Source organism: Sinohyriopsis cumingii, chromosome 17, assembly GCF_028554795.1.
Source record: "Sinohyriopsis cumingii isolate HCF-2022 chromosome 17, ASM2855479v2, whole genome shotgun sequence".
In the NCBI taxonomy this organism is placed as follows: Eukaryota; Metazoa; Mollusca; class Bivalvia; order Unionida; family Unionidae; genus Sinohyriopsis; species Sinohyriopsis cumingii.
The window spans coordinates 81,287,184-81,302,430 of NC_142977.1; the positions used below are offsets into that span (position 1 = coordinate 81,287,184).

Sequence of the window (15,247 nt, forward strand, 5' to 3'; positions counted from 1 at the left end):
TTGGTCAAGGAACTCAGTCTAGGGCAAAACTTATTTTGAAAAACCCATTTTCTTTTAGTAAAAATGTTCTTGACTTCTGATCTTTTTTACCCCTAAACCAAAAGGCCTCTTCTCATACCTTAAGTTGTTGTTGTTGTTCTAGGGTTTAACGCCATTTTTCAGCATAAGATAGGCTATACATGGCAGCCAGTATAACTGGTGGAGAAAGAACCCTGGAAAACCCAGGGAAGAACCACCGACCCATGAGAAGCTACTGACAGGCTTTCCCACGTACCCACGCTAGCCAAGCCTTGGACTCAAACCCACGCAGACAGAGGTGAGATAGCAGTGATCCGGAATGGTGAGCGCTTTAGACCACTCAGCCACTCAGGGCCCCCATACCTTAAGTAATAGTCCTCCACATCCTTTGATTAAAGTAAGTGATCTGGAACTAAATTATTATGTACAGAATATTATTTTTTTATTCTCTTTTTAAGGCTTTTTCCGTACTCAAAATGCTAGCCATGGAAAAAAGTTTAGGCCACATCTGCAATGTACAACTTACTGTGTAAAAAGTTACTGTCTTCTTTCTATCAAATTAACCTTTCATATCTGACCACAAACAGACTTCTTCCAAGCCCAAATGCAAGGTATTTATCATGCTTGGCAAAACCAGACAATGGTGGAGTTCTTAGGCAGCCATATGGAAACCAAATAGGGAACAGATGGACAGACATAAAGATGTTATACATGTTATGCTTTCCTTTGTTGTGTATATATAAATAAAAGGGAAATAAACAAAGACCCAAGTGGGTCTAACAGCATTCACCTGGCTACATATACCCAATAGCCAAATGCAAGAGAAACTGGCCAAATAATGTTTCTGTAAGATGCTTTATGTAAACACACACATATGCGTACGCACACACAATTTTTTTATAATATATGCAAAAACAGATATACCACAATGTTGGCCATAACTGGTTCAAGACATTACCTAGATTGCATATATTTCAAACATCTATAATAATGGAGGGCACTAATGTTGTTTCTTTAACAAAGAAATTTGTCAGTTTTTTTTTTATAGTAACCTGATATTCGTATCCATCGTTTTTGTTAACAATACAGTTATGCTCTGATTGTAATATATTATCAACCTGAACTCGTAAAAGTTTGCCTTGCGTAACATCTTTTAATTCTACATCGTTAAAATTGATGTGGAGAATATTGTATTTATTTCTGTTAAATTTAATTGGTGTCATCAGCAGAGAAATTAGTTTCAATATTTACTGTATGCAAATACAGATCATTTACAAACATAGTATACAGTGTTGGCCCTGAATCAGATCCTTGAAGTACTCCAATGGAGAGAACATCAATATAATGCATATTATTCCAGGAATCTGAATAAATAATGGTCAGTTAGTGTTTGACTTTTTCCAGCAACAACCCTGAATCAGTCCAAATGAGGTCATATAAATGAGCAAGAAATTTTTAATTTGAGGGTACAGTTAGCCTATGTTAATGTCACAAAGAAAGAATAAACCTTTTTCTTCATTTTAACTTTTCCAATCTGATCTTCAAATATTTCATTCCATTTTATAGTAGAATCTGGACTCTGAACTGATAAGAAAAGATCTGCTATTCCTAGGTGAGACCTTTAACCACAAGCTTTCATAATCAATAGTCTTCTATCCCCCTCTTCGTTTAGATACAATAGCCTCACACACACATCAACTACCAAACCTCCTGATCCATCCATTTTTTTTTATCTGTTCTAAAACACTGAAAGTGCTCAATGTCGCAAGTGTGCTTTTACTCAGACCACACATGGAGGTATTATTTTCTTTTGACAGTAACATTAGTTTCATTTGATCCAGTTTACCTGCTGCTCTTATTTTTCTAATGTTAAGGTGACCAATAAACATTCATTCAATATTGAAAGGCTTCTATGCAAGGATGTTTTCTCCCAGTTAAAAATTCTATTATGCATTTATTTTTTTGACAAAGATGTGTTGTTTTTTTTTTCTTTTTGCTTTATGACCACAATGTCTGATGGGGGATCAGCATCATTTCTATACAAGCGTAAAGCCTTCAAGCTAGATACTTTCTGTCAAACTGAATCAAATTCTATTCAAAAGCTTAATAGATGATGTTAAAAAATGAACATATTGATAGTAGCAGCAGCAGCCATATTTTATAATGGATAGCATCCTATGTATCAAACTGAAATCCCTTCAGGCCCAAATATCTTCTGTTAAATGTGGTAATATTATATTGAAGAGTTTATGAGAAGTAACTGATTTTGTTTTTAGTTATGCTGACAATATTTAATGGGGAATCAGCATCATTTGTATTGAATGTCACTCATACTAAAATGTTATTTTTAAATATGGTCTTATTCTAAGAAACAATTTCAGAGAAGTCATCATTTACAGTTTTTCCTTTATTTTTTAATAATGGTGGCTATATCTGAGGGTAATTCAGCATCATTTGTATAATCTGAAAGCTATCGATGCCAGGATGCTTTCAGCCAAATTCTGTTCACTGGATTACTGAGAAGTCATTAGGTTTTCCCATTTTTAGTAACAGTGGCCATATTTGATTGTGCATCATCTTTTGAAGAAAAAAATGTAAAGACCTTTATGACAGGATTATTTCAGTTAAATTTGGTCAATATCTGATAAGCAATGTCAGAGAAGGTTGGAGGAGGTTGAGAAGGTTTTCTTTTAGACAGCTAATGGTGGTTATATTTGAATCAAGAAAATACATCATGTTTACAAATTTAAAGACATCTATTCCAGGATCCTTGCAGCCAAATTTTCTCAAATTCTGTTGAGTGTTCTTTGAGAAGAAGTCGTTTACTTGTTTTTCTATTTTTAATAACAATGGCCATATTTTGCTGATTGGCATCATTTAAACATATCAGTAAGATCTTAAAAACCCAATTTCAAAATTCTCATCAGCTTATTTTGAGATCTTTTTTAAACAGTTACTTTTAATAAGTAATGGTATCCACGTTTAGTCTCTAATCTGCATCCTGATTACAACTTTGAAATCCATCATTGTCAGGATGATTCCAGTACAATATTGTCAAGTTTGGTTGAGTGGCTTTTGAGAAAACATTTAAAGGTTTTTCTATTTTTAGTGATGAAAGCTCAGTCTAACGGAGGATCGGCATCATTTGAGTAATCTGACTTCATGTCAGGATGCCTTGCATTAAATCTGCTCATATTCTGTTCAGCAGTTTTTGAGTGTGTGTGTGAGATTTGGATTTTTAACGTAGCTTTAAAAAAATTAAATCATATTGCTACAATGTCTGCAGTGTGGCAGTTTAAAGTGATGTCTAATACAGGGGCATCATGCCACAGACATGCAGCATGATGTCCCACCCAGTCACATTATCCTGACATGAGGCTGACCAGTCATAACACTAACATCTTGATGCAGCACGCCTAGCGAGGCAGCTGTTAGTACAATTTTATGTCTCTGCCATGACTCGGCTGGGGTTTGAAACCACAACCTCCTGCATACAAGGCAGATGCTCTAACCAATAGGACATCAGAGTGGTAAGCAGTTTTTGACATTTCATTTAAAGATTTTGTACTTGTAATAATGGCAGCCAGATCTAATTGAAGATTGGCATCATCTGAACAAATTTTAAACATGTCTCAGTATGGTCTCTCAAATTTGGTCAAATTGTGTTGAAAGGTTTTTCAGAAAAACATGTTTACAGATTTTTATATTTTTAGAAACAATGGCCATACTTGATGGCAGATAGGCCTCATCTCAACATTTTGACCTTGGTGCCATGATGCTTTTGTCAAACCTTGTCATATTCTGATGCAAAGTTCTTAAAAAGAAATGGTTCATGTTTTTTTCTATTTTACAAACAATGGTCATAACTGATTGATACATTATATCGAATTGGTCCAAGATCATGGATGGTATAAGCATAACCAGTGAAACCTATCTTAAAAGACAACTGCTATAAGACATCCCATCTTGAGAGACCATTACTTTTTAGCTGCCTTTTAAGACAGGTTCTTCTGTATTCCAAGTTTTATCAAAATCAGATCAGATGCACTGCCTCAGGAATGGTCATAAGGTCAGTCAAGCAAATGCAAGATTACCTCATTAATATGCATGGATACTGTTTATTATCTAACTCATATTTTGATGATACAAGAACACATTCCAACTTTGATTAAAATCAGGTCAGAAATTTGGCTTTCAGCATTGTAACAAGGTCACTTAATCAAAAGCACCATCACCTCTTTGGTATGCATGGATCTCACTCATTATCAAACTGATCTGATATTTTGATGATGCAAGCCTATATTTCTAAATTTAACTGAAATATAATCATAACTATGGACTCCAGAGTGGTAAAAAGCAATTTGCAATTTTCAGGCAATGGAATACTTATTGACAGCACACTATGCATTATGCACAATGTATGCTGGGTCATACCTGAAGCTCACTAGTCTTTAAAGTCAGCTGAGCTCAAACGGGGCTTTGTCTCAGAATATGATGGAGGGTACATTTTCCCCAAGTTTTACAAGTATTAAAACTTGAAAGTTGCAAGTCAAAATAAATCATCAATCACACTGATCATTATAGAGTTTTAGTGCAATATTGAAAATATTAGATTATCTTAAGTTTCCATTTGGAAAATAATTTTATTTTTCGAAAAATCAGTTCTGAATTTCGATATTTTTTTAAATCAAAGAAAAAAGTCCTGAAATAAAATAATACCCATGATGCCTTTTTCAAAGTACTGATGACATCATATCGAATATGACAAAATTTTTATGTAAATGCTATAACTAAATATTGTTTAATTTAGCACAGTTCCAAAAAAAGAAAACTAGAGCCTTCTGAACAGACCGATGATCTACTGTCTGAAAAGGATAGATATTCAAGATAAAACCTTTTTAATAACTTTTTAATAACTGTGTTGAAACCATCTCTGATAATCCTAAGAGATAAGATTTTCAAATTAGCCGATGTGACAGCCATACTGATTGTAAGATCAGCACCATTAGGACAAAAGCATCATGCCGATATGGATATTCATTACAGAGAATTAGAGATAAGGTTTTTCAATATGTTCATTGTGGCAGCCATTTTAGATGTCTTAAGGAGCAGCAGTGTCATTTAGGAACAATTAATATCATAAGAAGCAATTGTCTGAAAGCCCTCCATTGTTATGACCACCAATTTTAGAATTGAAAAAACTACCTGATTTTGCAATGATGGCCATAATTTCGATCGAATAGACACCATTTTTATTCAGTGATGTGATGTGATTTTGATTTTTAACGTAGCTTTAACAATGTTTCAGTCATATTGCTACGATGTCTGCAATGTGGCAGTTTATAGTAATGTCTAGCACTGAGACATCATGCCTCAGACATGTAGCATGATGTCCCACCCAGTCACATTATCCTGACACCTGGCCGACCAGTCCTAACACTAACCTCTTAATGCTGAATGCCAAGCGAGGCAGCTGTTAGTACCATTTTTGTAAGTCTTTGGTATGACTCGGCCAGGGATCGAACCCACGACCTCCCGCATCCAAGATGGATGCTCTAACCACTAGGTCACCAGAGCGGTTATTTTTATTCAGAATCAGCTTGATATCATAATAAGTCTTTTGGTGCAAATCTCATCTCTATATAACTTTCCATTTAAAAGGAGAGGCAATATCAAGATTTTCAATTCAGCCACCATGATGACCATAATGGAAGTCAGATTAGCACCAGTTTCATTTACAACCAATTGGACATCATACACTTTGGTGAAAACCAAATGTCAACATTACTCTCCATCGAATAGGTGTAATGACAAGATTTTCAAGATGGTCACTGTTGTGGTCATGAGGGATATCAGATCAGCACAATTTTTTTATTTTGAAACCATCTAAACACCGTAAGAATTCTACTGGTGAAAACCCCATGCAGACAAGAATTTCCATTCCAGAGTAGCATTAGCAAGATTTTTACAAGGGCTGTTGTAGTGGGCATCTTGGCCAAAACCAACTAGACAGCATAAGATGTCTTTTGTGAAAACCCTTCACTGATAGGACTTTCTATTCATAGAAGCAATAACAAGATTTTCAACACTGCTTCCATTTTGGATGTCAGATATCACCATTACTATTAAATATGGACCAACTAGACATTATAAGACGTATTTTAGTTAAAAGGCCATGCTGACATAACCATCCATTCAAGTGGTTTAGGAATAACAAGTTTTTCAAGATCGTTGCTATGGCGGCCACACTGAATGTCCAAGCAAAGAGAGTTTTTTTTATGACCACCAGTCTATACGACTTTCTGTTCAGGAGGTGAAGCAATAATAAGATTTTCAAGCTGGCTAACTTGCTGGCCATACCGGACATCAGATCTTCATTATTTTTATTTAGGACCAACCATTGGAAGTCTTCTGGTGAAAATCTTGTGTCAAAATAACCATCCATTTAAAAGGAGAAGGAAAGTTTTTCAAAATCACTGTTATGCCTATACTGGATGTCTGAGTGGCTAGAATGAATAATGTGTTGAGTTTCATGGCAATCCTCCAAATATTTTAATAGGAGTAGTGACAAAACAGACTTGTGCCAACATAAGTACAGATGACAGGCATAAAACAGATAAAGGATAACAGACCATCATCATAAGCTCTTTTGGTCTATGACCAGTAGAACTAACAATGAAATATCTAAAATTATTTTGCTGATGACAGCCAAATTAAAATCTAAATTTCAAGAAATGCTACAATAAATTATAGTCAAAGATATACAAAAAGTGGCTGCATAATTAGTGCTAGGATTGGCAATAATCCAACTATAATGGCTGGATATCGCTGTGGAATCATTTAAGCAGAAGATACATGAGCAATGGTAGCCACTGGCATTTCTACCAAAACATGCAAGTGAACGCTTACTATCAGCAGGATTACTGGGTTTCTCTGTTTTTGTCTGCCTCAAGACACACTGTGCTACTTCCTTATTTCTTCCTGTACAATGTTGCCGCAACATGTGCTTGCTTTCTTGTGTCTCTCTAGTGTTAGACAGATATGTATGCCAGCAAACCATCTTGCAATTTGGACTGTCAGCCCTCCCACAGCACTGTTCACCTTCTGAAAGAGAAATACCAAAGACACATGTTAGTCCATTCCTGCTATACTTTCAGTGTGCAACTGAATCTAGAAGTTGCAAAATATTCTATGAAACTGAGTAAACTGTAAGGTTGGATTTTTTATACGGTCATCCATATGTACAGATATGGAATGCAAGGAAATTTACCTTTCACTTTTACCATGTGTTAATAAGTTTGAATAAGCACAAAAACTTTACTGTAATGATCCTTGTTTCATTCCCTGTACAAGTTTAATCAAACATGCAACTTGTCAGGAAAACACTTTACAAAGTATGGTCTTTGGGGAGAAAAAAATATCAGGAAACAAAAACTCGGGATATGAATTTTATAATTCTCTGTGAAATGGAATTCTGAGATTGAGACAATGAGATTTCTCCTCACTCTGTAAGCCATCAATCTACATTCATATTCTCTGTCCAGATTAACAATCAATATTTTTTATATAGAAAAATCATCCATTGATCAACAGGTGTGAGACCAACATTGTTAATTCAAAAGTCATGAGGAGTCTTCTTTATCTTAGGTGCAAACCATCTACAACCTCTGTTAGAGGTATGAAGTAGAGCCAATGTTATTGTGTGGAAACCATTTCTCAGCATTCAGTCAAAATGATCATGACCTCTGACCTTTCAATACCAAAATCAATAGGCTTAATCATTATTCCAAGTGAAAGTTATCTGCTACAGTCTAGTATCTAGAGATAATGAAGAACTTGTATTTTATTATTTTATTCTTTCAGTAATGATGACCTTGATTTTTCACCTTTTGACTCCAATTGATACGCTTCTTCCTTTCCCCAAGTGCAAGTCATCCAACAAGTTTGGCAAATGTAGATAGTAAAGCATTCAAGTTATTATGGGGGGAAAATATTTTTCTCAGTTCAGTCACAGAAACTATTATCTTCCACCTTCTGACCCGAAATGGAAGTCATCCAAAAAGCTTGGTAACTGTAGATAGTGTCAACTTGAATTATTGTGTGTAAACAGTTCTTCTTTCATGTAGTGACCTTGACCTTTTGCTTCTGACCCAGAAATAAAGTTTCATCCTTACTCCAAGTACCTCATCCACCAATTTCTGTAACTATGTACAGCTGCCTTTTTAGCCAAGTGACATAGGCACAGCTGACTGGCAGTAAGCAAATATGTCACAACCTAAAGATTTGCAACTAGTGCAATAAGGTTGAAAGATATTATCTTCTGATGCAGCTAACATTCGATTGTCATTAATAAATTTAAAAAATATTTGTTTTTGGTAAAGTGGGGGTAAAGAAGAGTTGACTAAGCAACTCCATTTATTTAAATAATAAAAATGAATGTGTATTCTGTTGGTGGCCTACTTTTGTGTCAGTCATTACGACAATGGAATGAGATCATGGTAATTGGTATCAGTCTCACATAGTGAGGCTGGTTATGGGAGGACCTTGACTTTTTGAAGAGAGTTATAAATTCCAGCAAAAGACAATGTGAGCTAGACATCTAGGTTGTTATGTAAGAAAATAAGTAACAATTAAAATAGAATGCCTGGATGCTCCCTATATGAACTGCAGATTGTGAGATTATTGTATCCAAAATAGCCTCTGTTCATAAGCTTAGTGTTGCTACTATAAATCTGAGTATGATGAAATAATTTCTGTTATCTGATATTAAACACCCTTTGCTTTGAAACTGGGATATCCTTCTTTTTGTTAATGTCCCTAACGTGTTACTTTATTTTCACTTGAAATTCCCTTTTTAACTCACCTATGTTTTATTTGTCACACAGTAGTGGATGAGTAAATAAACAATGTTACTTTTGAAAATGACCTCAAAATTTGGAGGTTATGCATTGGTTAGGTATTTGTGTCCTGTTCACAACTGGCACAAAACCACCTGGTCTCTAAATTTTGAGGAATGTCCATCTCCAAAGGTGGACTTGATCTGAAGTTGGTGGAGTTTTCATTCCAAGTATTTTACCAGGTAACTAGAACATGCTAATTTATAAAACATTTGGTTTCAGATTAGGGAATCTTTGATTCAGAAACTGGTTACAGCAAAGCTTTGGCTGCTTTATCTGCCCTTTCATTACCATTAATATCAAGATGACTGTGATGGTTTTCTAGGACTTTCAGTATGGAAAAAGAATCCACAAAGATAATGAAATTTGTTTTAAAAGATATTTCAATGTTGCTCAAAGATCTGAGTATGGTTGTGATTTCTGTGGTAAAAATGGAGACTTGATGTGGTAACTATCTAGAGATCATGTTGCAGGGTGTTAAACACAGTGTCTATCTTTCCAATATTCTATACATCATCAAATGTACTGTGAAAATCAACAAGATTGGTCAATAATTTTTCAAATATTGGTGGATACGGGTGAAAGAAGAAAGGATGAATACACAGAGGGCCTCATGGAGGGATGGACATGTGGACAGAACCAGTTCAAGATGCCTCTGCTGTAAGCAGTAGGGGGCATCACATGCGTTGAAGATATAAAAGGTATAAAAAAAAGTTATGATGGGGCAAGTAAATCTTAAAGACTAGACATATCGGTATTAAATGTCACTCTTTTATTAAGTGGAGTGAATTTTAAAGTCTTCACCATGATATTTATGTGACACTTTCATTTTTCTTTGTCAGATGAAAGAAAGTTTTGTAGAATGACATTTTGGAATATAGAGTGCAAATAAGCATAAAGTCAGTGACTACATCTCATAATTCAAAAAAGGTTAATTTGCATTGCCATCAAAAGTTCATTTACATTAATATGTTCTGGTTATATAATTCACAACATTGGTGGAGGGGGAGGGGAATAAATGTATCGGCAGTATGGTATTATGACCCTGAATAATATTGGGTTATATAAAAGGGAGGTGACAGAGTAATATGAATACAAATGTATCCACATGGGAATACAAATGTATCCACATGGCACTAGGATGGTATGCAAGAAGAAACATCCATTATATAAAAAGGTAATAGCAGGGATGGATGAAGGGGAGATGTAATAAGAACACAAATGTACCTACATGGTATAGATGCATCCCATCAGTATGTTATGCAAGATGAAACATTCATTATATAAAAGGGTAGTAGTGGGGTGGGGGGATAGTAAGAATGCAGATGTATCTACATAGATTAGATGCACCCTACCAGTATCATATACCTGAAGAAACTTTGGTTATATAAAAAGGAGGTGGTGGGTGGGGGTTGGAATGGGAGTGGAAACTGTTTTAAGAATGCAAAATAACTATTGTACTATTCTTTTCCTACATCCCTTAAAGTGTGAGAACCCCAAATTTGGATGGTGGGGGAGAGTGTCTCCTGTCCTTGGAATCCTCTGTATAACACCATATTCTATTATTATAAAGGCCTGTGCCAAATTTCATTTTCATTCCAACAATCCTTCAGAAGTTATCAGAAGGAATAAAACATAATACAAGTCAAACAGGGACCATAACTTGGAAGAAAAAAGTGAAAAACCAGATCTAACTGGAGCTATAACTTTGTCAAATTTAGACAGAAAAAGATCATGTGAACCCAGAACAAGACCTATGTAATATTAAGTACTATAACAAATATTGTTTCAATTCATCAAGTCTTTCAAAAGTTACTGAACAAATATATGGATGAGGGATCAAAGAAGAAACAGGATACCTTTCTCTGCAAGATAAAATAGGCAAGGTGTATATTTAGATACTTTTCTGTGTTTTTGTATTTCATGCATCAATTCAAGGTCAAATTTAAAGCCATCTTAAAACCAGAACTAGGTAAATGCATATCCCAACATTTCCAAGCTGTGTCACAAGTGGCATGGCCTGCCCCTGGGGCAAATGTTACAACATTAAATGTGTACTTGTCTCTTCATGTCCTGTGTTTATATTTCCTGGCTGCAAATCCTATCAGTTTAAAAGTTATAAACCAGGTACTCCAAGGCATGACTGCAGGACTGTATTGGCTATCTATGAAATTTAGTCAAAATTATCCATCGAACCTAAATATGGTTATAAGATGGAGATCTCAACAGTTTCCGGATTATGGCCAAGGGGCAAGTTCCCTACCCAAGGATGGGTTCTGGTTGGCCAAGTGGTCTAGAGCACTTGCCTTTACAGATCACTAACATCTCATCTCTGTTGGTGTGGGTTTGAGTCTTGGCTTGGTCAAAGTGGGTATGTGAGAAAGCTTGCGAATATTGTCCCATGATATCAGGGTTTTTTTGGGGGGGTCTAACCAGGACCTACTTCCACCAAATATACTGATCACCATGTACAGCCCATTAAGTGCTAAAAAATGGCATTAATCCAGCACAAACAAAAAAAAATTCCCTATCCCAGGTTCGGTATTGGATATGTGTCTAATTCCATCTTCTTGTGTCTTTCAAGCCATTATGTGGTTATAAAGTATGAATCTCAACAGTTTATAAGTTATGACCCAGGGAAAACCTCCCCCCTCCAACCCTGGGGCAAGATTCAAATATGTAAATCCATAATATGTTACATATGTTATAGACTTGATCTAAAAAAAATGATGCATGCCAGATTTTGGAAATTGTTTGAGATTTTTGCAAAAATATTATCCTTCCCCATCCCATCCACAACCCATCTTGGATGGAATCAAAATTCTCAAACCACTACATACAAGTGGCCGAGTAGTCTAAAATGTTCATCATTCCGGATCACTGCCATCTCACCTATGTCTGAGTGGGTTCGAGTCCAAGGCTCGGCCAGCGTGGGTATGTGGGAAAGACTGCCAGTAGCTTCTCATGAGTCAGTGATTCTTCCCTGGGTTTTCCAGGGTTTTTCCTCCACCAGTTATACTGGCTGCCATGTATATATAGCCTATCTTGTGCTGATAAATGGTGTTAAACCCTAGAACAACAACAACAACAAACCACTGCATATATCTACAGACAACACCCAGACACATCACAAAACTATGAAGTCTGTTATCTTAAACTTTGAAAGTGGAGGCACTATATTACTAACAAACAAATGAACAGTGACTGACCGAAATACAGTAAGGCAGGACAATATAATCCCCTGCTTTATCTAGCAAAAAAGTGTAGATATAACTAATACCATATCACTATGATCGCATTAGTGGTAGCCAAAAGAGCAATTTCGCTATTAATTTTCCCAAATGGCTGTACGATTTTCTGAAATATCAAGTCTTAACTGGCTACTTCTACTTTCTGTGTCCATTACAATATTACTATAAGCACTCACTTACAGGTCAAGTCAAACTACAAACAATAAGGATCCTGATTTGCTGTAAAATAATGCGCCTGCAGATCATGGTCTACACTGTTTGTTCTATTGATTACTCCTAAGAAATTGTACAGATCCAGCGCATTATGCAACAGCAGATCTGGGACATGTAGTTTGCAGTTGAACTTATAAGTGATTATATATGGTATGTTGTGATTATACCAACAAATTTATATTACTGATGTAATAGGGGCTCAAAGACAGCTATTTGACAGTAATCTGATAAGTAGTCCCACCAGAAAACTCCATCAAAAACTTCTCCTTACATTGTGTGTCTATATGTAAGTTATGTTCTCTGTACAATAATTTGGCTTGCTCACAATAACATCTAGGGATGAAATATGTTAGTATAGCCATCAGAGACAAATACAGACAAGGTTTGGCAATGTCCATCATGGCAAATCATATATATATATATATATATATATATATATATATATATATATATATATATTACTCCCTGTTATACTGTACATATGTATTCTCTTACAAATTAGGTCCAACTGTAAACTGCACAGACCCATATCTGCCATTGCATACTGCACCAGCAGATTTGGGTCTATGCACTTTGTTGGGAGTCATCAGTAAACAAACAACATAGAGCCTGATCTGCTGGCAAATTATGTGGTGACACATCAGGGTATATTTTTTGTCTAGATATATCTCTTCCTTTTATTATCCCTTTCTTCATTAATTTCAAACAACAGTGTTTTCAAAAAGAACTGTTGTTCTTGTTATAAGGTTTAATGCCATTTTTCAGCACATGATAGGATATACATGGTAGCCAGTAAAAATGGTGGAGGAAGAACCCGAAAAAACCCATGAAATAACCACCAACCCACAAGAAGCTACTGGCAAGCGTTCTCTTGTAACCACATTTGCCGAGCCTGAGACTTGAAGCCATGCAGACAGGTGAGATGACAATGATCTGTCTTTATAGTCAAAATGTTCACACACTTACAATAAACAAATAAATAGTTCATTAAAAAAATTCTCATTATGTAGAAATGTATTTATATTTTCTACAAAATTAATTACCAGAATTGTAGCCATACAGTTTGACAATGCTGATGTTAGCTAATGATGCTAAAATCTGTTTTTGTTGTTGTGGGGTTTAACGCCATTTTTCAGAACACGATAGGCTATGCATGGCGGCCAGTATTAAAAGTGGAGGAAAACCCCGGGAAGAACCACTGACCCATGAGAAGCTACTGGCAAGCTTTCTCACGTACCCACATTGGCTGAATCCTAGACTCGAACCCAAGCAGACAGAGCTAAAATCTGTTATTGAAAAACAAGTATTCAAAGTATTCAAAGTACAAGAAAGTTGTGAAAATAAATAGAATTAATTTAATGAATGCTGGTATTTTTGTTGAAATATCAAAAGTTACCTTTCAAAGTCATTGATTAAGTATCATTTAACTTAACTTCCATACCTTTCCAAATCATTAAAGTGTTTCCATATGAATGTTTTCATCATCAGCCTAAATTTAAAGAGACTGACTGTATCTGATGAAAGATTACTTTGTAACTTAAGAATAAGAAACATCATCAATTTTAGTGAAATGCTTCACATTTATGCCACATAATTGTTTTTATCACTAAACAAATTTAAAATTAAAAGTCTGAAAGTTTAATATATATCTTTAAATAACTAATTAAATATCATATGAATCTGTGATAGTATAACATGATAATGACAGCGTAGATCAATATCAATTATGATCTCAAATTGTCTATTAGAAGAATATTTGTTAATTTATTTACTTGAAACTCTATCACAATATAATATCTGGACCAACTTGTATCAAAGAATAAATCTTGACATGATAATTATTCTGAAATTAATGAGAAGATGCAAGTAACTACACTTTCTATTTCTTAATTGTAATTAGAATTATTTGTACCCAGTAATTACACTTTCTATTTCTTAATTATATTTTAGAAATATTTGTACCCAGTAATTACACTTTCTATTTCTTAATTATAATTAGAATACTTTATACCCAGTAAGTACACGTAGAATTCTTGGTACCCAGAAAGTACACTTTCTATTTCTTAATTGTAATTAGAATTATTTGTACCCAGTAATTACACTTTCTATTTCTTTATTGTAATTAAAATTATTTGTACCCAGTAATTACACTTTCTATTTCTTAATTGTAATTAGAATTCTTTGTACCCAGTAATTACACTTTCTATTTCTTAATTATAATTAGAATACTTTGTACCCAATAAGTACACTTTCTATTTCTTAATTATAATTAGAATTATTTGTACCCAGTAATTACACTTTCTATTTCTTAATTGTAATTATAATTCTTTGTACCCAGTAATTACACATTCTATTTCTTAATTATAATTATAATTCTTTGTACCCAGTAAGTACACTTTCTATTTCTTAATTATTATTAGAATTCTTTGTACCCAGTAAGTACACTTTCTATTTCTTAATTATAATTAGAATTCTTTGTACCCAGTAAGTACACTTCTATTTCCTAATTATATTTTAGAAATATCTGTACCCAGTAAATACACTTTCTATTTCTTAATTATAATTAGAATTCTTTGTACCCAGTAAGTACACTTTCTATTTCTTAATTATGATTAGAATTCTTTGTACCCAGTAAGTACACTTTCTATTTCTTAATTATAATTAGAATTCTTTGTACCCAGTAATTACACTTTCTATTTCTTAATTATATTTTAGAAATATTTGTACCCAGTAATTACACTTTCTTTTTCATTAATTATAATTAGAATACTTTGTACCTGGTAAATATTATGCAGCAATGTCAACTTAAATGCAGTCCAGTTTTAAAAAGAGAAGAAAAGGAAACCAATTCTAAAGAAGAGTCCCTCA

The 15,247-nt window shown here is 34.5% G+C and overlaps 1 protein-coding gene across 1 annotated transcript in view; it reads right to left on the bottom strand.

The window, feature by feature from the left end:
* LOC149779321 (reversion-inducing cysteine-rich protein with Kazal motifs-like) overlaps positions 1-15,247 on the bottom strand; it is a 202,770-nt gene that overhangs the window by 76,107 nt on the left and 111,416 nt on the right. The window contains exon 7 of the mRNA XM_089939933.1: positions 6,928-7,122. Coding sequence (XP_089796059.1) covers positions 6,928-7,122 — 195 coding nt within the window. The remainder of the gene's footprint in view (positions 1-6,927; positions 7,123-15,247) is intronic.